Source organism: Gracilinanus agilis, chromosome 3 (genome assembly GCF_016433145.1).
Source record: "Gracilinanus agilis isolate LMUSP501 chromosome 3, AgileGrace, whole genome shotgun sequence".
In the NCBI taxonomy this organism is placed as follows: domain Eukaryota; kingdom Metazoa; phylum Chordata; class Mammalia; order Didelphimorphia; family Didelphidae; genus Gracilinanus; species Gracilinanus agilis.
In genome coordinates this window covers 120,197,129-120,219,244 of record NC_058132.1, presented here as the reverse complement: position 1 = coordinate 120,219,244, position 22,116 = coordinate 120,197,129, and the positions used below count along the sequence as shown (strand labels likewise).

At 37.0% G+C, this 22,116-nt stretch overlaps 1 protein-coding gene across 1 annotated transcript in view; it reads left to right on the top strand.

Moving 5' to 3' along the window:
• CAB39L (calcium binding protein 39 like) overlaps positions 1 to 22,116 on the top strand; it is a 165,830-nt gene that overhangs the window by 105,567 nt on the left and 38,147 nt on the right. The window contains exons 3-5 of the mRNA XM_044668237.1: positions 2,440 to 2,604; positions 13,670 to 13,788; positions 20,879 to 21,047. Of these exons, the coding sequence (XP_044524172.1) occupies positions 2,440 to 2,604; positions 13,670 to 13,788; positions 20,879 to 21,047 (453 nt within the window). The remainder of the gene's footprint in view (positions 1 to 2,439; positions 2,605 to 13,669; positions 13,789 to 20,878; positions 21,048 to 22,116) is intronic.

Sequence of the window (22,116 nt, the reverse complement as noted above, 5' to 3'; positions counted from 1 at the left end):
TCTCTCTCTCTCTCTCTCTCTCTCTCTCTCTCTCTCTCTCTCTCTCTTTGATTTTTCTTTCACTGATTGTTCTCCATCATTCTAGTCCCCTTCTGGTTTCTAAGTTTTCTCATTGCACATGTCTTATTCTGTGAGTATATCCCCTTAATGTGTACGGTGTTAACCTGAATTCAGGTTAATTGACCTGACCTGACAATCACTGATCCTCCCCATCATCTGTCTTGGTTTCATTCTTTCCTCACCTCTGCCTTTTAGAATCCTTAGTTTAATTTAAGGCTCAGCTCAAGTCCTTTCAGGGCTTTCTTTCCTCATCCCTATAACTGTATTCTTTTCTTCTCCAAATTAAACTGAATTTATTCATATGTTTAAGTGTTGAATCTTCCCACTATAGCCACCATAACTCCCTACTCTTCAGAGACTGTTGTTTTGACTTTTTGTTCTCTGTGACTAGCGCATTGAAGGTGTCTAATAAGTATTTCCTAAATTTAATTGGAAATACTCAAGTGGAGCTTGAATGGCCACTTGTCAGGGATATTGAAAATCAATAACAAACATTTATTAAGCTCTTGAGGCAGGTAAGTGGCATAATGGATAGAGTGCCAGGCATGGAGTCAAGAAAACTCCTTTTCCTGAATTCAAATTGGGTTTCAGACACTCACAAGCCATGTGACCCTGGACAAGTCACTTAACCCTCTTTGCCTCTGTTTCCTCATCTGTAAAATAAGCTGGAGAAAGAAATGGCAAACTATTCCAGCATCTTTGCCAAGAAAACTTCTAGTGGGGTCATGAACAATCATGACTGAAAAATGACCAAACAACAACAATAAATATCTATTAAATGCCAGGCACCTGAGCTCAGTACAGGGGATAAAAATACAGAGAATGAAACAATTCCCATCCTTAAGGAGCTCATGTTCTAACCTGATAGACAACAAGTACATATATCAATGCAAGGTAGATGAATACAAGGGGAGGAGATTAGGCATTAGTGGTTGGGAATCAAAAAAACTTCACAAAGAAGGTGGTGCTAGAGCACTGCCTTAAAGGAAGAGGGGGTGTTTGTGAAGAAGAGGGAACAACTGGGTGGCTCAATGAATTGAGAGCAAAGAGCCAACTCCATAGACAGGAGATCCTGGGTTCAAATCTGGCCTCAGACTCTTATTAGCTGTGTGACCCTGAGCAAGTCACTTAACCCCCATTGCCTAGCCCTTACTGCTCTTCTGCCTCGGAACCAATATATAGTATTGATTCTAAGTCAGAAGAAAAAGATTTTTTAAAAAGGGGGGAGAAGAAAGAGTACATTCTAGGCATGGGGGACAACAGTCCTGATATGTGGAGATGGAAGATGGAATGCCGTTTTTGATGGATATAGAAAAAGGCCATTTGACAGGATCACATACTACATGATATGGTGGAATGAGGTTAGAAAGATAGCTTAGGGGCCAAGATGTAGGGACTTTAAAGGCTAAGAAGAAAAGTTGATATTTTATTTCAGTCAATAGGATACCACTGCATCTATTGAGTTAAAGAGTGACATATCTGTATCTGAAAAATGTATTCGTGCTTCTAGGTTGTACTAGATAACTCTGAGGGCATTTTCAATTTTGAGATTCTAAGATTCCATGAAAAGAAAGATGAAATGTTTCAGTGTCTTTCCAAAATGGTTGAAAAAACAAACTCAAATGGTCCTTATATATGGAAGAGGGAAAAAGCAATGACAAAATGGTTTGTCATGATAGAAATATCATGTCATTAATTAATGTCCTAGGGATTAGCCTTAAAATTTCATCATTCTATTCATCAACATTCATCAATAGATAATGATGTTAGAGGATTCTTTAAAAATAATTTAATTTAACCATATCTGGGCATACAGTAAGCCCTTCTATAATGTTCACATCAGGCGATCACCTGTACAAATACTTTAAGTTACAAAAAGTTCAAAATTTCATGAGGCCATCCATGCCATTGTTGAATAGATCTGATTGTTGGGAAGTTGCTCCTTTTTTCGAGCTGAAATCTGTTTTCCCTTTAGCTTTCACCCAGTGGTCCTAGTTTTGTACCCTAGAGCCATATCAAACACGTCTACACCTACTTTTACAAATCAGCCCATCATGTCTTCCCTTAGTCTTCTCTTTATTTAGCTAATATCCTATTTATTTAGCTATTCCTTTTGTAACATAGGTTTCTTTCCTTGAAATTACAGAATATACACATTTATCAAGGTCCCTTCAATAAAGTATTGAAAACTGAACAGAGTATTTCAGATGTGATCTGATTAGAAGAAGATAATGTGGAATTATTACTCTGGTAATTGGGATATTTATGCCTCCAACCTAGACTTGTGTTACTGATTATAAGTAATGATTGAGTTTTGTTATCTGGATATTTTCATTCCTTTTAAAATTTATTATCATTAATATCCTCTTTGGTTATCAGGCTTCAGAAGAAGTGTCTAAGTCACTGCAAGCAATGAAGGAAATTTTGTGTGGTACAAATGACAAGGAACCACCCACAGAAGCCGTGGCCCAGTTAGCCCAAGAACTGTATACTAGTGGTCTGCTTGTAACCCTGATAGCGGACCTTCAGCTGATCGACTTTGAGGTAAGCTGTGTTATCATTCTCAGTGGGTCACTTGAGTCATTTGGTTTGAATGGAACAGTCAGTTAATCTTCCGTGACTTTTCTAAATCATTTATTTCATTCAATTCAACAAATTAAGACTTTGGGGAGAACTCTCTCAAATTTCCTGTGCTTTTTTTTACATAGACATATTATCCTTAAGTATTACGCACAGTTTACTAATAAGTTATAAGCAGTAATACTGGACTGAGTTCAGTGTTAGGCATTTAAAAGGCATGCCTGGACCAAAACAAAAAAAAAAAGCTATGGAAATAGGAAGTTATATTGCTACTTGGCAAGCTCCTAAACTGTAGTAAATGCAGACACTGTACTACCTGTCACATAGTTCACTTACTCGCTCTGTCTAATGAATAAATGCATTGTAGTGTAGTGAGAAAACACTAGTGTTCGAGACAGGAATCTTGGTTTATTTTCCCAGTTCAAACATTAGTTTACTTTTAAGATTGTGGGCTTGTCACAAGTAAATCTCAGTTAACTCTCAGAAATGGAGAGATGTTAAGCAGATTTTATTAGTAAGTTCTCAGCAGATGGTTTTATCTCTTACCCAATAAGCAGCTCCCAGAACACTCAAGCACTGAATCATAGCAAAGAGCCAACTGGACCACACAACTGAGTTAAGCCTTTAAGTGTTAGACTTTTTTTTTAATCTTCCTGAAATGTTTCCATGCATTTGCCTTGCTTCCTAAGAGTATATGGAAGATAACAGCCATTATTGGCTCATCATTATGAATATCCTTTAGTGCGATATGGTGATATACTATAGGTGAGAATATAGCACAAGTAATACTTTATTTAGTAGTGAATTCACTTTACATAAATTGCTTTTATAATGCTCAGCCAGATTCTGCTAAGATATCAATTCATGATTGAACAGGCAGGCAGCATTCAAATTAATGTCAGTAAACCTGCTTCTTGATATGCTTGCCCCTTCAAAGCCCCTTTCTGGAATCTTCAAAATACTGTATCTCATTTGAAATATGATTTCAAGATGGCTGCTAATAACTTAGGAGAATGTGGAAAGGCTTCATGTAGGAGGTAGTACCTGATCTGCATCATGAAAGAAGCTAGAGATTCCAATAGGTGAAAGTGAAGAGAGTACATTCTAGACATGGGCAAAGGTACAGATGTGGGATATGAAACATTATATGTGGAGAACTACCAACAGGAAAGTTTATTTGGAAAGAAGAGTATAAGAAAGGGAATGGTGAAATGACTGGACAAGTAGATGGGAGCCAGGTTTTGGAGGACCTTGACTACAAGATGAAATTTTTGTATTTATCCTAGAAGCAATAGGGAGCCTGTGAAGATATTTGAGTAGGGAAGTTCCATCAATGGTGGTCATATCTGTGTTTTAGGATGATCAATTTCTCATCTTTATGGAGGATGAATTGGAGAGGGGAGAGAGTAAAGTCTGGTGGAGTATTGGATCATGTTTTCTATTCTTCAACTACTGTAATCACTTTTACGTATCATTTCTTGTGATTACTATGTTGCCAATTTAGTTGATATTAAACACTTTTGAAAGCCTTATTTATTTATTTATTTGTAGTTGATTTATTTATAGTTGATTAAACATGATGGTTTTGGTCTATTGTCAACTATTGAATTGCTATGTACCCTCTTTTGTGGAAGACATTTTTTCCCTTTTCAAAGAAGGAGGCTCTTCCCATCTTCAAATATTTACCAGTGATAATTAACATTCATTTTTTAAAAGTTTTGAGTTCCAAATTCTCTCCTTCCTTTCCACCCTCACACCCTTCCACCCCACCCTCCCCTCTAAGAGGTAAGCAATCTGATCTAGGTTTTACATGTGCAATCGTGTAAAGTATTTTTCCATAGTAGACATTTTGTAGAAGAGATCTCAAACAAAAAGAAGTAAAAAGTGTGAAGTATTGTATGTTTCAGTTGCATTCAGACTCCATAAGTTCTGTCTTGAAGGACAAATGGCATTTTTCATCATGAGTCTCTGGTATGTCTTTGGTCACTGCTCTGCTGAGAATAACTAGGCTATTAAAAGTCTTTTGTCAAAAAATGATTCTGTCACTGTGTACAATGTTCTTTTGGCTCTGCTCGCTTCACTTTGCATCAGCTAATATAAGTCTTTCCAGATATTTCCAAAATCATCCTGCTTATCATTTCTTATAGCACAATAGTATTCCATCACAATCATATACCATGGCTTATTCAACTATTCCCCAACTGATTGACAAGCTCTCAATTTCCAATTCTTTGCTACCACAAAAAGAGCTACAATAAATATTTTTTGTGCAGATAGGTCATTTTCCCTTTTTTCTGATCTTTTTACAAATGGACAGTGATTTGGGCCTGGGATTAAACAGTAGAAATAACCTGGATTGCCTTTGAGAAATTGCAAAAGTCCATTAATGATCCTAAACTTCTCTTAGAAACAGACATGGGGGCAGCTGGGTAGCTCAGTGGATTGAGAGCCAGGCCTAGAGATGGGAGGTCCTAGGTTCAAATCTGGCCTCAGACACTTCCCAGCTGTGTGACCCTGGGCAAGTCACTTGACCCCCATTGCCTACCGTTACCACTCTTCTGCCTTGGAGCCAATACACAGTATTGACTCCAAGATGGAAGGTAAAGGTTTAAAAAAAAAAAAAAGAAAAGAAACAGACATATTTTTAATGCCAAATTTTGCTAACATTATTACATGACTGTGAGTCATGGAACACTCTAAGAAATTAAAAGTAAATATCATAGGGACATTTGGGTGGCTCAGTGGATTGAGAGCCAGGCCTAGAGATAGGAGGTCCTAGGTTCAAATCTGTCCTCAGACACTTCCCAGCTATGTCACCCTGGGCAAGTCACTTAACCCCCATGACCTAACCCTTACCACTCTTCTGCCTTGGAACTAATACATTGTGTTGATTCTAAGACAGAAAGTAAGGCTTTTAAAAAAATAAAATAAAATAAAAAATGTTGTCATCATAAAAATGCTGTGTATGCTAGAATACAAAGGTGGGCTGGTGACGTGGTATGAGTGTGGTCACAGATATAGAGTTAAAGTGCTCTCTTAGTGTTCTCATAACATCAGAAGAAAAGAAGTCTTCATCAAAGTCAGCCCTCCATGTCAACCATCTTGGAAGACATGAGCAGTAGTCACATGTAATGGGCAGCCATGGATGGATGGCAATCCATAGCACTCAATGGAACATCCAAAGCAATGGAATCATAGGTCCATTTGAATATTTGAGTTAAATCGATAATGATTAAAATAATGATAATCATTTTTATTAATTTATTTCAACATTTGTTAAGCACCTGTACAACGATATGCTTAGGTCTTCAGCATCTAACAACTAATAAACTGCTCCTTTATTCAGGGAAACTCAGGCTCAAAGAGTTTACATTCTACTAGGAGAAAAGATAATGTATCCACAGATAAATATAATGTAAAGTAATTAGAAACAGGAACAAAAATTGATTAATTTTGTAAATTAATTATTTTTTGTTGTCAAACATTTATTCTTTCACCCTCTATATTCCTCCCCTGGGGGTGGAGAGGCAAGAAAAAGCTTTTATAACAAAATGTGGAGTAAGACAAAACAAATAACCATATTATAGTATCTGTGATCAGAAATGTTTCTCATTCTTCATGAGTCCATCACTTCTCTTGTCAGGAAGTGAATAGCATTTTTAATTATCAACCCTATAGAATCATGGCTAATTATTATGTTGATCAGAGTTCTTAAGTCTTTTAGAATTGTCTTTTACATTGTGGTTGATCTTGTATAAATTATTCTTCTGGTTCTACTCATATCACTCTGCATCAATTCATATAAATGTTCCCAGGTTTCTGTGAAACTGTTTTTCAACATACTTCACTACACAACTGTAACCAATTAATTAATATACCATAATTTATTTAACCATTTTCTTTTGGTGGCCCTCTTTCCCTCCCCTTATTTTCCTATTCTTTGTCACTAGAAAAAGAGATGCTATAAATATTTTATAGATATAGAACCTTTTCCTCATTCTTTTGGTTTCTTTAAGGTATAGGCCTAGTAATAATGGTATTCCTTATGTAAGGTGTAAAAATTAGGGTTTGGCTTGTTTGAATATTTAAAGGGGTGGTTGCCAAGGAATTGATTTAATTCTTAATGAAAAACCTCAAGTCAGAATGACTTTTATGGTAGTTAATTTACAAATGAGAAGAGAGAGTGAAAGTAAGAAAATCAGAGAGAGGATAGGGTAAAATAACTAACTTAACACACCAAGTAATTTGCTCCAGCCCCTGGCTCAATCCAGGCAGGTCTAATTAGTCCTCAGTCAGAGAAACCTCTGCCTTGAACCGAAGGCTGAGGGCCAAAGGCCCAGGGATGAATAAGGCAAGGCTTCAGTCACAAAGCCTCTCTCAAGAAAAGAATCCCTTCAGAACAATCCAAGAAGTTAGTCCTAATCACTCACCATGTGGCAGTTCAAAGAGAGAGATTTAGGAACAGTCTCACCAAGGTCTCAGATCTCAGGTCTCAGGTCTAGTAAGCTGCATCTCCAACTCAAACTCCAGCTCCAAGAAATGAACAAGAACTCACTTACAGGAAGTTGTCACTCCCTTTTAAAAGCACTTCTTTTGCGTCACTTCCTGTGCCTTCCTTCTAGTTTACGTGTCCAATCACAACAAACTCTTTGTTTAGGACTGCCCAGGGGGCAGCCAGTCAATTCTGTTTCGTTACCCACTCTTACACACATGGTTTATAGACCTCCCCCACTAGAGAATTAAGTGGTGGTGTTTACACTTTTAGTGATTAAATCTAAAAATGGGCATGGTGGGTTTAATCTCATTATCACACTTAAGAGGACATATGGTACAACAGTTTAACAACTTTTGTGGCATAGTCCAGTCTTGTTTTCCATAATGGTTTGACCAATTCCCCTTTCCACCAACAGTGTATCAGTGTGCCCATTTTTCCCTGTAGCCCCTCCAACATTTGTCATTTTTCTTTTTTTGTCAATTTAACCAATATGGGATGTGAAATGGAGCCTCAGGGTTTGAGTTTCTGCCTTGCAGTTGTTATAGAGTTGCTTTGTCCTTTTTATGACTGTTTAGATTTACATGGATCTTTTTTTGCTCTAGTTGGTGATTTCTTTGATTTATTTCTCTCTCCAGTTTTAGTTCTTGAATAGAGGTTTTCTGCCAAGGTTGGGCTCTGCCTTCTGCTATACTTTTGGATGGAGTGTCCAGCCCTGAAAATCAAGGTCCCTAGGTTATATTAACCCCCATCTCCCAAGGTTTGGTCCCTCCTTATCTGTCCCCTGACCCCATCCAAGATTCAGAGGTGCTAGATTTTGAAGGCCCTCATTAGCATCTCAGGACAGAGTATTAGGGACCTCAGAGTCCCTTGACCTGAGATGTCCCAGTTTCATTGTGCTGTGGCATTTCACTATTTGCTGGTTACTACTTGTTTGCTGCTCCTTGGGGCTTCCAAGGTCCCTACTCTGAAGCTTTCTGAGCAATCTGGTGCTTTCTCAAGGAAGTACTCTGTTTTTAATGCCTCAAGACACAAAATCTTATAAGGTGCATATATTCCACTGCCCCATCTCTGGTCATGCCAGAAGGATGCCTTATAATGGCCGTGGCTTTGTTGAAGAGGAGCCCCCTTTCTATTATCTATTGGCTTCTGAATGGTTCATTATGTAGATCTAGGGTAGAAAAAGTTCCCATAATTACTTATTACATTTTTTTTTATCATTGGTGTGAACTTCAGTGTTTTATTGAAGTAAAAATGCGGGAGACAGGCATTATTCCTCCTGTTCATGGAGCCATCTTGGCAGAAAATACAATCATTTCATTTTTTTCTTTGTTTCCCTGGCACATCCACATGGCAGACACAATAAGTTCTTGTTGAATTGAATTTAGTTTTTTTTCCTCTTAACTTCTCAGTGTCTTTACCCATTCTCTAATCTCACAAAATGTAGCTTCTTTAGGGAAACAAATTCCCCAACTTATACCTTATATCCAGTTCTATAGACTTTTAGCATATTCTCTCCAGTTTTCTCTAGGACTTTGCTTCATTAATCATCTGTCATTTTTCTTCAGTCTTTCTTTTTCTACTGTCTTCTTACCTTTAACTCACAAATATGCTTATTTTCTCATTCTTTAAAAAAAAGAATCTTCTTTTGACTCTGATGCCTCCTCAAGCTGTCATCCCCTTTCCTCTCCATTTTACTACCAGATTTCTAAAGTGGTCTACACTTAATGCCTCCTTTTCCTCATCATCCTCTCATTAATTGCATTCTGGTTTTAGTCCATAACTTTCTACTAAAACAGCTTTCTTTGAGGTTCCTAATGACTTCCACATTACTAAATTCAATAGTCCTTTTTTCTGTCCTCATACTTGACTCTTCTCCCTGGTATTTGACAATATGAATCCATACCTCTTTCTTGATAACCTTCTTTTCTTGGCCTTAGTAATATTGCTCTTCATTGTTTCCCCTCTAATTACTCTTTCTTCACTGTCTCTCTCCTCAGTGCCTCATTTTTCTTGGCCTGATAAATGTGTGCCCCCAAGTTTCTGACCTTAGTCCTCTTCATTCTATGTACTCTTCATTGGGATACTTGTATACTTCTCCCCTGTGCAGATAATGCCCATATTTATATCTCTACCCTCAATATTTCTTTAGATACCATCTACTTACCTGATATTTTTCAACTGGATAGTCTACTAGTACATCAAACTCACATTTCTAAAATTAAACTTCTTTCTAAGACAATCTTCCCCCATATTTTATAGTTATTATTGATGACAGTGCTATCTTTTCAGTTAGCCAACTTCAGAATCATTTTGGATTTCTATCCCATCAATACCTCTCATATTTGTGCCCCTTTCCATTTTTGTAAAACCCATATCTGGACCTCATCTTTTTTTTACCCATGCTACTTATTATATTAGGTTCTTAACTGGTAGTTTTTCTTATTGTCAGTTCCCTCTTGTTTGGGTCTGGGTCATCATTTTTATGTTCTGTTCCAATCGTGACCTATTACTCTCTATTCAAAAACCCTCAGTACCTTCTCATTTTTTAAAATAGAGTATGTTGATATATTTTGTTTATATATCACTTAAGCTTACTTCACCCTGAATCCCTTCCTCTTCCCCCTCCCAGAGAGCCATCCTTTATTACAAAGAATTTTTTTTGAAAGCAGGAAGAAGAGAATAATTGACCAGTATAAATCAGCACATTGAAAAAAAATCTGATGCTCTATGAAATGTTACCCATACAGTTATCTAAATTTGCAAAGGAGTCAGGGCTTGGGGAAGAATAAATATCTTCTCAACTTTTCTTTTTTGGAGCCAAGTTTACTGTTTATAATTTCACCAGAACATTCCATTTTGGTTCTTCTTTCTATATATATTGCTGCAGTCATTGTTTACCTTATGTTCCTGACTGCTTATTTCTCTTTTCATCACATCATTCTTTCTTCTGTGTTCATCATATTTGTTATTTCTTTTTTTTTTTTTAAACCCTTACCTTCTGTCTTGGAGTCAATACTGTGTATTGGCTCCAAGGCAGAAGAGTGATAAGGGCTAGGCAATGAAGGTTAAGTGACTTGCCCAGGGTCACACAACTGGGATATTTGTTATTTCTTATAGCACAATAATATTTCATTAACACATATATCATAATGTATTTATCCCTTACCTAATTAATGGGCATCTACTTTGTTTCTGATTCTTTGCAATGACAAAAAGTGTTGCTATAAGTATTTTGGCAAATATGGAAATCTTTTTCATCTATGACCTCCTTGGTGTATATGGCTATCAGTGAAATCTTTCAAAGAGTTTAGACATTTCAGTTGTTTCATTTGCTTAATTCCAAGTTACTTTTGAGAATAGTTATTCCCATTCATGGCTCCACCAACTACTCATTAATGTCTTTCTACAGTACCCCACCCTCATGAGTTATTATTGGTCTTTTGTTATCTTTTCCAAGTTGCTGTGTGTAAAGTAAAACCTTAGGTTATTTTCATTTGCATTTCTCCTATTACTAGTGATTTGAAGCATTTTTTCACATGATTATCAATAGTTTGAAACATTTTCTTTTTTTAAATTTTCTTTTTTCTTTTATTTTTTTAGAACCCTTACCTTCTGTCTTGGAGTCAATACTGTGTATTGGTTCCAAGGCAGAAGAGTGGTAAGGGTAGGCAAATGGGGATCAAGTGACTTGCCCAGGGTCACACAGCTGGGAAGCGTCTGAGGCCAGATTTGAACCTAGGACCTCCCGTCTCTAGGCCTGGCTCTCAATTCACTGAGCTACCCAGTTGCCCCGAAACATTTTCTTTTAAGAAATGTTAATATACTAGGCCACTTATCTATTAATGAATGGCTTTTGACTTTATATATTTCTGTTATATATCTTAAATATCAGACCCTTATCAAAAATATTTGATACAGAGGAATTTTTTACCCAATTGATTTCACAATTCCATCTTATCCCAGTTGTATTGATCAAAAAGCAAATAGCATTATGAATTTAGAGTTGCAAGGGACCTTAAAGAACACATTTCCACCATTTTACAGCTAAGTTATTTGTGGCCTGAAGAGAGGTTAAGTGACTTCCTCAGGGTTAAATGGTAGTAAATGAGATAGGATTTGAACCCGAGTGATCTGACTCTATAGCTAGTGTTCTTTCCATTGTAATTGAAGCTTATTGTTTTATCTTTGAGATTGCCTCTATCCTTTATTTAGTTAGAGACATTCTTTTTCAATTATATCAGGCTGGTGAAAAATTAAGTAAGAAAGATTTGGAGCCATGAAACGGGAGCTCATGAGACAGAGAGACAGACAGGATGAGCCTGAATTTGGCATATGCTTCTATCTTGTAGGCTATAAGGTAGAGGGGATATGAATCCAGTATAAAAATTCTTATTTTTAAAAAAATACCATTAATCACTCAATTTAGTCATCAAAATTATTTGGCATTAATTTTTAAAATTATAAAGAATGTGTAAAACTAGAGTGATAGGATCATAAAGTATATATGTATTGAAATCTTTGAGTATAATTTCCAGCAGATCTTACTTGTTCTATCTTTTCCTTTTGACCTGCAGTACTGTGATTGTTCCTGTGGAACACTGAAGAAGCTGCTAGATCAGCAAGCAGTCTGATATAAATGAATGAGCAGAAGATCCGGGTTTTAATTCTTTTTCTGCCACTAACTAGCTATATGATCTGGAATCACTTTTCCAAGTCTCAGTTTCTTGACCTGTAACATGAGAGGACTGGCCTCAATCTTTTAAGGTTGCTTTTAACTTTGGATCTTCTAATCTTGGCTCTGTGACACATTTTACTTACTGATAGAAGCACTTATTTTTTTTTTTAAACCATTACCCTTAGAATCGATACTAAATATTGATGCCAAGACATAAGACTGGTAAGGGCTTGGCAATGGGGGTTAAATAACTTGCCCAGGGTCACACAGATAGGAAGTGCCTGTATCCAGATTTTCAGATTTGAACCCTGTCTCTAGGCTGGGGGCTCTATCCACTGTGCCACCTAGTTGCCTCAACCACCCACCAAAAAGAGCATGTCTGAAAGGCAATTGGGATATAACTTTGCCCTTTAAGTGATGGAAGTCTTTTGAGTCCAGGACAACTCAACAAAATTTGTTTCTATCCAAGACTTCTCTAAGAAATCCAGGCTATCCTGGACTTATTTATTTTATAGGAATGAAGGCTTTATCTAGGAAAATCTCAAGTTTGGGGACAGCCACAAACTATCTGGGTGAGAGCTTACTTTTTCTGCAAGGAACCTCTTACACGAACCCCCAAGGTCACTTGCATCTATCAATCAGTTAATGAACAAATATTTATTAATCACTTACTACATCCTTGTACTGTCTGTGGCATTGGATACACAAAGATAAAAAATGAAGTATTCCTTCATCTCAAGGAGCTTTCATTCTACCTGGACCAAAAAAGACACTCAGGACAATGCAGGGAAGTTTTGTTTTGTTTCTTTTTAATTAAAAAAAATTGGGGGGTGGAGTGCAGCTGGGTGGCTCAGTGGATTGAGAGCCAGGCCTAGAGATGGGAGGTCCTAGGTTCAAATCTGGCCTCAGACACTTCCCAGCTGTGTGACCCTGGACAAGTCACTTGACCCCCATTGCCTAGCCCTTACCACTCTTCTGCCTTGGAGCCCAAGGCAGAGGTAAAGGTTTTAATAAATAAACAAACAAATAAATAATTGAAATGAACAAATAAATAAATAAACAGTTTTTAAGTTTTTCATCTTAGAACCAATAGTATGTGTTGGTTTTAAGGGAGAAGAACAATAAGGACCAGACAATGATGGTTAAGTGGCTTGCTGAGGGTCACAGAACTAGAAAGTGTTTGAGGTCAGATTTGAACCCAGGACCTCCCATCTCTAGGTCTGACATTCTATCCACTGAGCCATATTTTAGCTACCTCCTTATTTTATGCTTTGAATGATAATAAAGTTACTAAGAAAAGGCAACCACAAAAAAAATGGGTCTTGACCTATATGAACTTCATCTTTTACATTTTCAGTTTGCCCTATCTTTTTCCTACTTTCCCTCCTAATTTCTAAAAATTTAAAAAATCATCATAGTGTTTTTGTTGATTATGTAGAAGGGAAAAAAGAATAATTAAAATTCAGTTGTCTTATTTCAGCTATTTTTCTTGTTATGCTTTTCTGCTTTTGTCTAGTCTTATAGATGGAAGGTACTAGAGTGGGGGCCACCCCAACCTCTCTGTTTTCTAGATGATATCTCTTACTATAACAAAAAGTTTTAGTTATGGAACAGGTATAATCAGCATGAACTCTTGGATAATTTAACACATAGTGGTTTTTTTTTAAATTATACTGTGAAGCCATAATCAGTCAGCCCCTATCCCTATCCCATGCCATTAGGAACTATCAACAACTCTGAACATTTCAGTACACAAAGAACAAAAAATGGATTATATATGAATTATTAAGCTTAATGTTAAGTACAATTTGCTTTTTTTAAATTATATGTCACATTTCTCATGTTTGTTTCTTCAACAGGGGAAAAAAGATGTAACCCAGATATTTAACAACATATTGAGAAGACAAATAGGTACTCGAAGTCCTACAGTGGAATACATTAGTGCACATCCTCATATCTTATTTATGCTTCTTAAAGGGTAGGTGCTTTTGTTTTTGTTGATTTTCTTTTTTACCCAGTGTATGGTTTCCAATAAAAAGTTTTGATTATGGAGCAATAGCCTTGTAAATGGTATATTGCATTTGCCTCATTTCAAATGTTGCCAATACTAATTTTTAAAAATCAGAACCTTTGGCATAAATGGTTTTAGACACTTAGTAGCTACCCATCTGTGCAAGAATATTTTTGGCATACTCTAAGAGTCCTGAAACATCATAATATCTGTAGTACATTATAGGAATATATTGAATACCAATCACCTGACAGGAACACACTGGGCCTTTGGGTAACCAATAATCTGGTCTTCTCAGGTCAATTAACTGTAGTTTCAGATTATGCTTATATGCTCTTCTGTAGTTTACTGGGTTTTTAAGGTGGTCTTAAGTCTCAGAAAACCCAAACTAACTAAAATTACAGAGTTATAGGATGACAAATGTTTCTGCTACTCCATCTATGTCTTACAAAACAAGTCTTAGCACCAAACAAGTTTATCAAATTCAGTAAATATCAGTTAACTTACTTTGTGCTAAGCATTGTGGAAACAAAGACAAAATATGATACATTTCTACCCTCATAGAACTTGGGTTCTCCTGTGAGAATGAAATATATATACAGGTAAATGTAAGAGAAAGTAGATGTGAAAGAAGAACAAAAAAGAGATAGACAAATAGAGAGGTGAGGTAAAGGCATAGTAGTTGACACCGTATTTCAAAGTGTGGAAGGAGATGAAATTGATATTGTTTGGTTTTAGAAGGGGGAATTAGGAACTCTGGGTAGAAATTGTAAAAAAGATTTAGGTTAAATATAGAGGGGGAAAATTGTTAACTATTACTTTTATCTAAAAGTATAATGCTTATTGCATTTTGCTTATTGCCACTGAATTCTTTTTTTAATTCTAAAGTGAATTTAATTGCCTTATTACTGAACTCTTAAATGGATTTAAGCATGAATTTTGCTTAGTTTTTAAATATCTGAACTCTTTTTGTTATTTTTATTCATTATAGCCAATATTTACCAGTGGTCAATGTCATTTGAATAGATGATTTGGAGCTGTATAGTTAAATGTTATTCATATATTTCAAATTTAGGGAAAAAAAGGTATATCATTCCTATTGAATAAATCAATTCTATAATTAGGTTGATCATCTAATTTTTATTCACAAAAATTAGATATTTATATATGTTTAATGTAAAAATTAGCATTTCCAAGGCATGGGAATGAATGCCAAAAGGGAGGCCCATTTTTATCTAAATAATATGAGTAGGGCAAAGAATGAAAAATGGGAATTCCATCTTTTAAATACAAATACCCCTTATTCTAGATCCTAGGAAAAAGTATTAAATCTCATATATAGCCTTGTGTCCTCTGCAGTAAAAATAAAGGTTTTTATTTTTGAGGCTGAAGTCATACTATCCAAACCTTTTTTAGAATGCACATACTTCTTTCATTTTAATTTCCTAGGTTCATATGGTTCAGTAATCTGAAACCTTTTGGTTTTACTAATTCAGGTATATGAGGAAAATCTCTTGCTAGAGGCCAACATTTTTTTATGGATTAACTAAATGTTAAGTTGTCAGAAATCTAATTGGAAATTCAAGGTCCCTTAATATGTTGTTTAAATACTAAGAATGTTATAGAACCATTCTTTTAAATCAGAAGTAATTTAATATTACATTATCTAATAGCTCTTAAATTTTTTTTATATTAATACAAGCAGAATGATATTAAATTTAACTTAAACCAAATATTGTCACACATCATCCCCATGCCATCATGACCTTTTTGCATGCCAGTCGACCAGTCTGGTATCCTGTGATTGTCTTCATTTTTTTTTCATATAATCTAACCTTCCAGTTTGTAAAATCATGTACTAGATAAGTAATCTATGTTCAGTCTCAGAGAGAATCATTCTCTTTGAAGAATTTCAGAAGGATCTTACCTGATACCCTAGTTTATTGTGCTCAGAATATCTTGAAAGATCCTTAAATCTGATCCCCACCCCTGAAATTCTTATTTGAAAATCAAATGGCTTCCTAGTGAAAAACAGAAGTAACTCAGAAGTAGCTATGCTGAGGAGGGCTAGTGTTTGTTGAATGGCATCATACAAAAATTTTCCAGTACTGCCTGACATAGTTTGCCTCCAGCAGTAATAACAAAGGTCATTTTTTTTTCCTCAGCATAATGTGAGCTCTGTTGTTAAGTGGGCAGATTTCCTTCTAGTCATTTCCTGTGTTATACTTACTGTGGTTGTTGTATTGCTAGCTTAAGTCATTGTTCTTACCTTTTGACTCATTATGTTTTGATACTACTCATTCCCCAAATCTTAAGTTTAATAAGTAGCACAGCATAATTGATTATTTGCACATGAACATGCATATATACAAAAGATCTCACTGTGATAGCTTACTGTAATACAATTCAGCCTTTAAATTATGAGTATATTCGTGATACCTAGTCAAGGAAGAAAAATTAGCACACTAATTTGTTCCATTTATACTTTACTTTTTTTTTAAACCTTCACCTTCCATGTTAGAATCGATACTGTATGTTGGTTCTAAGACAGAAGAGTGGTAAGGGCTAGACAAAGGGGAGTAAGTGAGTTGCCCAGGGTCATACAATGAGGCAGTCTCTGAATCCAGATTTGAACCCAGGACCTCCTGTCTCTATGCCTGGCTTTCTATCCACGGAGCCACCCAGTTGCCCCCTATACTTCACTTTTTAAAAAAATATTTATTAATATTTATTTTTTAGAAAAGTTAACATAGTTACATAATTCATGCTCTTACTTTCCCCTTCACCCCCAAGGTCCCACCCTCACCATGGCTGATGCGTATTTCCACTGGTTTTAACATGTATACTTCACTTTTTAAAGTCTAAAATGCCTTTTTTTTGTTGTTATTCCTTGTGACTTGTACAAATTATTTCCATATGAAATTGGTAAGTGAATTTTATTCCCTGGCATGAAATGTAAGACTTGTGAATGTACAAACCCAATTTCCTCTGCTATATTACAACCCCTTACCTAGAAAAATAAACTACTCACTTGTTTATTAACAAATACATGGTGATTGATTGCCTTTGGTAGTTCATTGCCCAAATATTCTGTATTCTAAAGATCATAAAAGCTATTGCAATTTTGAGCCTGTGCCACATTATAGTCTGAAAAAATAAATGTCCTTGCTTAATACCATAGATCTCCAAGTCTTCAGCTGTTTGGGTTTACATACAGAACAATTGTATGAATTTAAACTGAAAAGTGTCAGCAGTAATTCACAGAGGAAAGAAACAATGTACAAAGAGAAAAAAGTAGTTTGAAGCAAGCATGTAGAGGATCAGGTCAGAGGTTGCTGCTTTATCACTCAATCTATAATTATGGGTTTGAGAGTCAGCCATCCAAACGACAGGTGTGACTATGCAAAGAATGATCATTGCTAGCTAATTATTAAGTTGATCCGTGAGCAACAAAAACTAACACCTAATTTTAAATTCCATAGTAAGCCAGTGGCAGTCAGGGAAGAAAAGGTCTCCTGAAGCATTATGATTATAATTCTCAATAATAATACCACTTGCATCGAGCACTTTACAATTCACAAAGTACTGTTATCACAACTGCCCTGAGATCAGTGGTACTGGAACTGTTATTCTCATTTTAACAGATTATAGGATGATAGACTTACAGATTTGGAGCTGGAAGGGGCCCCAGAGAACATCAAGTTAAACCCTCAGATTTGATAGTTGAGGAAACTATGGCAGGAAGAGGTTAAGAGAGTTGCCCAAGGCCACAGCTCAATGTCTGAGGTAGGAAGAGGGAATTAAAACTGAGGGAGGGTAAGGAATTTGCTCAAGGCCATACAGTTTGTAAGTATCAAAACTGGCTTTTGAATCCAGATTGAATCCGTTTTTGCCACTGTATCCCCAGCACCTAACTCAGTGTCTTGCACAGAATGGCTTACTAAGTGTTTGTTCAATTGACTTGTTCTTTCAGCTACACAAAATGATGAACATTCTCACACCTGTGACTCAGAACGCCTGTAGATCATCATCCAAACCCCACTGAACACCCCCTGCCACCCTGTCCCTCCTTCCCATCTCCCTCAGCCCTCCCACCCCAAAGCTTCACCCTGACTCCACCTCGTCCTTCCGCTGTGCCCTTTGGAATGTCTGTGTCCAGGCAATAAACTTCCTCTGCCAGTCCTTCCATCTTACTTCCTGCAGCTCTTGCTGAAACCTGGCTTCCCCATGACGATGCAGCCTCCCTGACCAGCCTTCTCAGGCCTGGCTGCACCTTTACTCATTCTCCCCAGATCACCGGTCGAGGTGGAGGAGTTGGAACTTTCTTTGCTCCCCATTGCCAGTTCCAGGCTCTCCCCCTTCCCCTAAAACTCAATAATACCCACACTATTCATTTCTGTCCCCCAATCAAAATCCTGGTAGTTGTTGTCTCCAAACTGTTTACTCCCCTTCCTTCCTCAGGGAGTTTCATACCTGCTTGGCTTGTGGTTTTTTCACTCCTTCCCAACTCCTGTGCTCATCCTCGGGTACTTCATCATACATATTGATTCTTCCTCAAAGGCCCTAAGCATGAATGATTCCCCCCATGTCAGCCACACACAATGGCGGGCAAACTCTCAATCTTGCCATCATCCACAAACGTACCACCTCCATATTCAGTAATTCTGAAATTCCCTTATCTGACTATGATCTCTTGGCTTTTCAGCTCATCCTTCTCTTATATAACCCTAATCTTTATTCACATCATGACCTTTGATCCCCATCAGTTCTCTCTTTTCTCTTCTCCCCATCTTGACTCCTTGGTGAACCAATTCAACTCTACATTATTGACCTCTTTTGAATCTGCAGCCCACTTAGATCATATCACTAATTATACCCAGTCAAGACTCAGTCTTAGATGATTCCAATCAATTGTTATGTTCACTCCTACATATGTGTTGCCAAACAAAAGTGGAGAAAATCACACAACTGTTCTAACTGGGTCCACTATGAATTTATGCTACATAACCTCAACTGGGCCCTCACTGTTGCTAGGCAATCCTATTCTGCTTCCCTTATCAACTCTCCACAATTGTTCTTCCAATCTTTTCTATTCTTTGGACTTCTTTTGCCTCCCCTTCCTTTCACTCTCTCAGCTGAGAATTTTACTTCATATTTTACAGAAAAAATTGAGGCCCTTTGCTGAGAGCTCTCTTTTCTCCCCTTCTTCATCATATATCATTCATATAGATACCTTCTGCCATTCTCCCCTACATGAGGATTATTTTAGACCAGGGGTATAAATTGTTGGATTTGTTATTATAAAGTAGCGGTATAGAATGAAATACAAAATAAATTCCAAATGTGTTCTAGCTCCACAGTTTTTATTTATGAACACTAGTTTGTTTGGGAAAATAAATCATTTCCCTTCTGAGATAGTCGCCTTGGAGCTCTGCTCTTCTTTAAAACATCGTTGGTAGGACTGTCAGAAACAATAGTAGCCTGGACTAGCCAGGCCTGGTACGATTTTTTTAAGTTGTCATCATGATTCCCAAGAATAGACCAATGATAAATATATCACATATTTCTTGTCTCACAGATGGTTCTCATAAACTATATCAAGAAAAGAATAGATAATATACTCAAAATCTGGGATGGAAAAATTTTCCACTGGTCTCATTTTAGAAATTGAGTTACAAAAGCAAATAGTGAGAAAAGAAGCTTCTGGTTTCACATAGAGCCCTCTTTTGTGTTGTGCTGTGTATATGAAAATGCTCTTCTTTGATATAATGATTTTTTTTAAATGGAAGAAATTCAGTTGTGAAGATGAAAGGATTTTATCAAATAGTCTAGACAGAGTATCTTGGTAACTGTTAATACTTGAGCTATTAAAAAGTCTAATGTTAATTAATGATGGTTAATATGTACTGCTTACCTATTTTGAGTGGCTAGTAGGTAGTTTCTCAAATTTAAAAAAAAGGTAATTTTGTATTAAGGAGGAAAAAAGTTCTTCAAAAACAAAAGTTTGTAACTCAAAAATCTGGAGCCCTGCTCTCTCCAAGTTCAGGGTCTTGTTGGAGCAGCGGAGTCAGGAGACCACACATCACACAGAGCTCGTATCGTTCAACACACAGCGAGGGCGGGGGGGACGCACGCATGCACGTGCCATGGCCGCAGAAGGCCGGTTACTCTGGAGAAACCCTTGTCTTTTAAATCCTGATCCTGACCTCCTGGCTTAAATTCCATCTTCCAGCAGTGCTTTCCAGGACCGCTTTGCAATCCTGCCCTCACTTGGCCTTCAGGTTTCTCCAGGCTTGGACCCTGATGCAGGCCTCACTGCCCTTGTGAGCCAGGGTTGGCCTCCTTAGTCTCCTGCTGCCCATAGAAGCGGGGAAGATTCTGAGGGGGTTTTCCTCCTTCGAGCTTCATGCTGTTTTGTTCATCTCTCCTCCTGAAAAGCCTTTGGAGATAGTTGTGAATCTAGAAAGATTTTTATGAATGGATGCATAGTGAAGTGAGCAAAACCAGGAAAACACTGTACACATTAACATCAATATTGTAGGATGATCACCCATGAATGACTTTACTGTGAGCAATGCAAGAATCCAAGACAGCTCCAAGGGACTCATAATGAAAAATGCTATCCTTTGCCACAAAAGGAACTGATGGCATCTCAGTGAAAATCAAAGCATATACCATTTTTCACTTCATTTCCTTCATGAATATTTTCTTGGACATGTGATATATTTCTTCTTTCCCACCATGTTGAATATGAAGATAAGTATTGCATGATAGCATTTGTATAACCTATATCATATTACTTGCCACCTTTGGGAAGGGAGAAAGGAGAGAAGAATGGAAAGAATTTGGATCATAAAATGTCAGAAAACAAATGTTAAAAATTGTTTCTGCAGGGAACTGGGAAAATATAATAAAATTTTTTGGGGAAAAATAAAAATAAAAAACAAATCTAGGTTCAGAAGAGAATTCTTTCTAGTCAAGCGCTCTTTCATAACAAGCATTTTGGTAATATTTTGCATCTCAAAATAACACTATATTTATATTTTTGACATTTTAGATATGAAGCACCACAGGTTGCCTTACGTTGTGGAATTATGCTGAGAGAATGTATCCGATATGAGCCACTTGCCAAAATTGTCCTGTTTTCCAGTCAGTTCAGAGAATTTTTCAAGTATGTGGAATTGTCCACATTTGACATTGCTTCAGATGCCTTTGCTACATTTAAGGTAAATGATCTTGCATCTGCTTGACATGCTTATCTGTGGAAGTAAGAACTAATCCTGGGAACCCAAGTTCCAATTTCTGTAGAGAACTTCAGATGGGGTTGGGGGTTGGGGGCAGGAAAAAACTATTCCTTATGTGTAGACTGTATCTCTCACCCTAGCTGACCTTTTCATAAATGTATGTTCTAGGATAGTTTTTTTAGATTTTGGCTAATGGACCAGTGCTGGTCTGAAATACATTTTTACTGGTTGTCAAAAGCTCCTTTCATTTCATTTTACCTGTCCTGAGATTTCTCCTTCTCAACAATATTTGATACAGGCAGGATGAGAACTTCAATTGCTTTGTACCCTAAACTGTGTCCTGTCAGGAGTAAAAATGGGAATATGGCAGTGGCCTGCTTTTCCCTGGAAACAGTCTAGTAATTTGACATCATAAGAATTTTCCCCCATTTTCTAGAGAGGTTATTTAAATCTTGGAAAGATATATTACAAGCTACATGGCTCCAGAAAGGTTGAAAGATCTCATGGATAGTTTTTTAAAATGAGGTTGGGTGGGGGCAGCTGGGTGGCTCAGTGGATTGAGAGCCAGGCCTAGAGACGGGAGGTCCTGGGTTCAAATGTGGACTCAGACACTTCCTAGCAGTGTGACCCTGGGCAAGTCACTTAACACCCATTGCCTACCCTTACCACTCTTCTGCCTTGGAACATAGTATTGGTTCCAAGGCAGAAGGTAAAGATTTTTTTAAAATGTGAGAGGAGGAAAAAGGGGTGGAGCTCCTATGGGCTTAGAAAGAAAAGCATAAGCAGCTAACTGACTCAGTAGATAGAGAACCAGGAACCAGGCCTGGAGATGGGAAGTCACTTCTTAGCTATGTATCCCTGGATAAGTCACTTAACCCCATCTGCCTAATCCTTACCACTTTTCTGCCTTGGAACCAATACTTAGTGTCAGTTGTAAGATACAAGGTAAGGAAAGAGAGAGACAGATAGAAACAGAGGAAGGAAGGAAGGAAGGAAGGAAGGAAGGAAGGAAGGAAGGAAGGAAGGGAAGGAAGGAAGGAAGGAAGGAAGG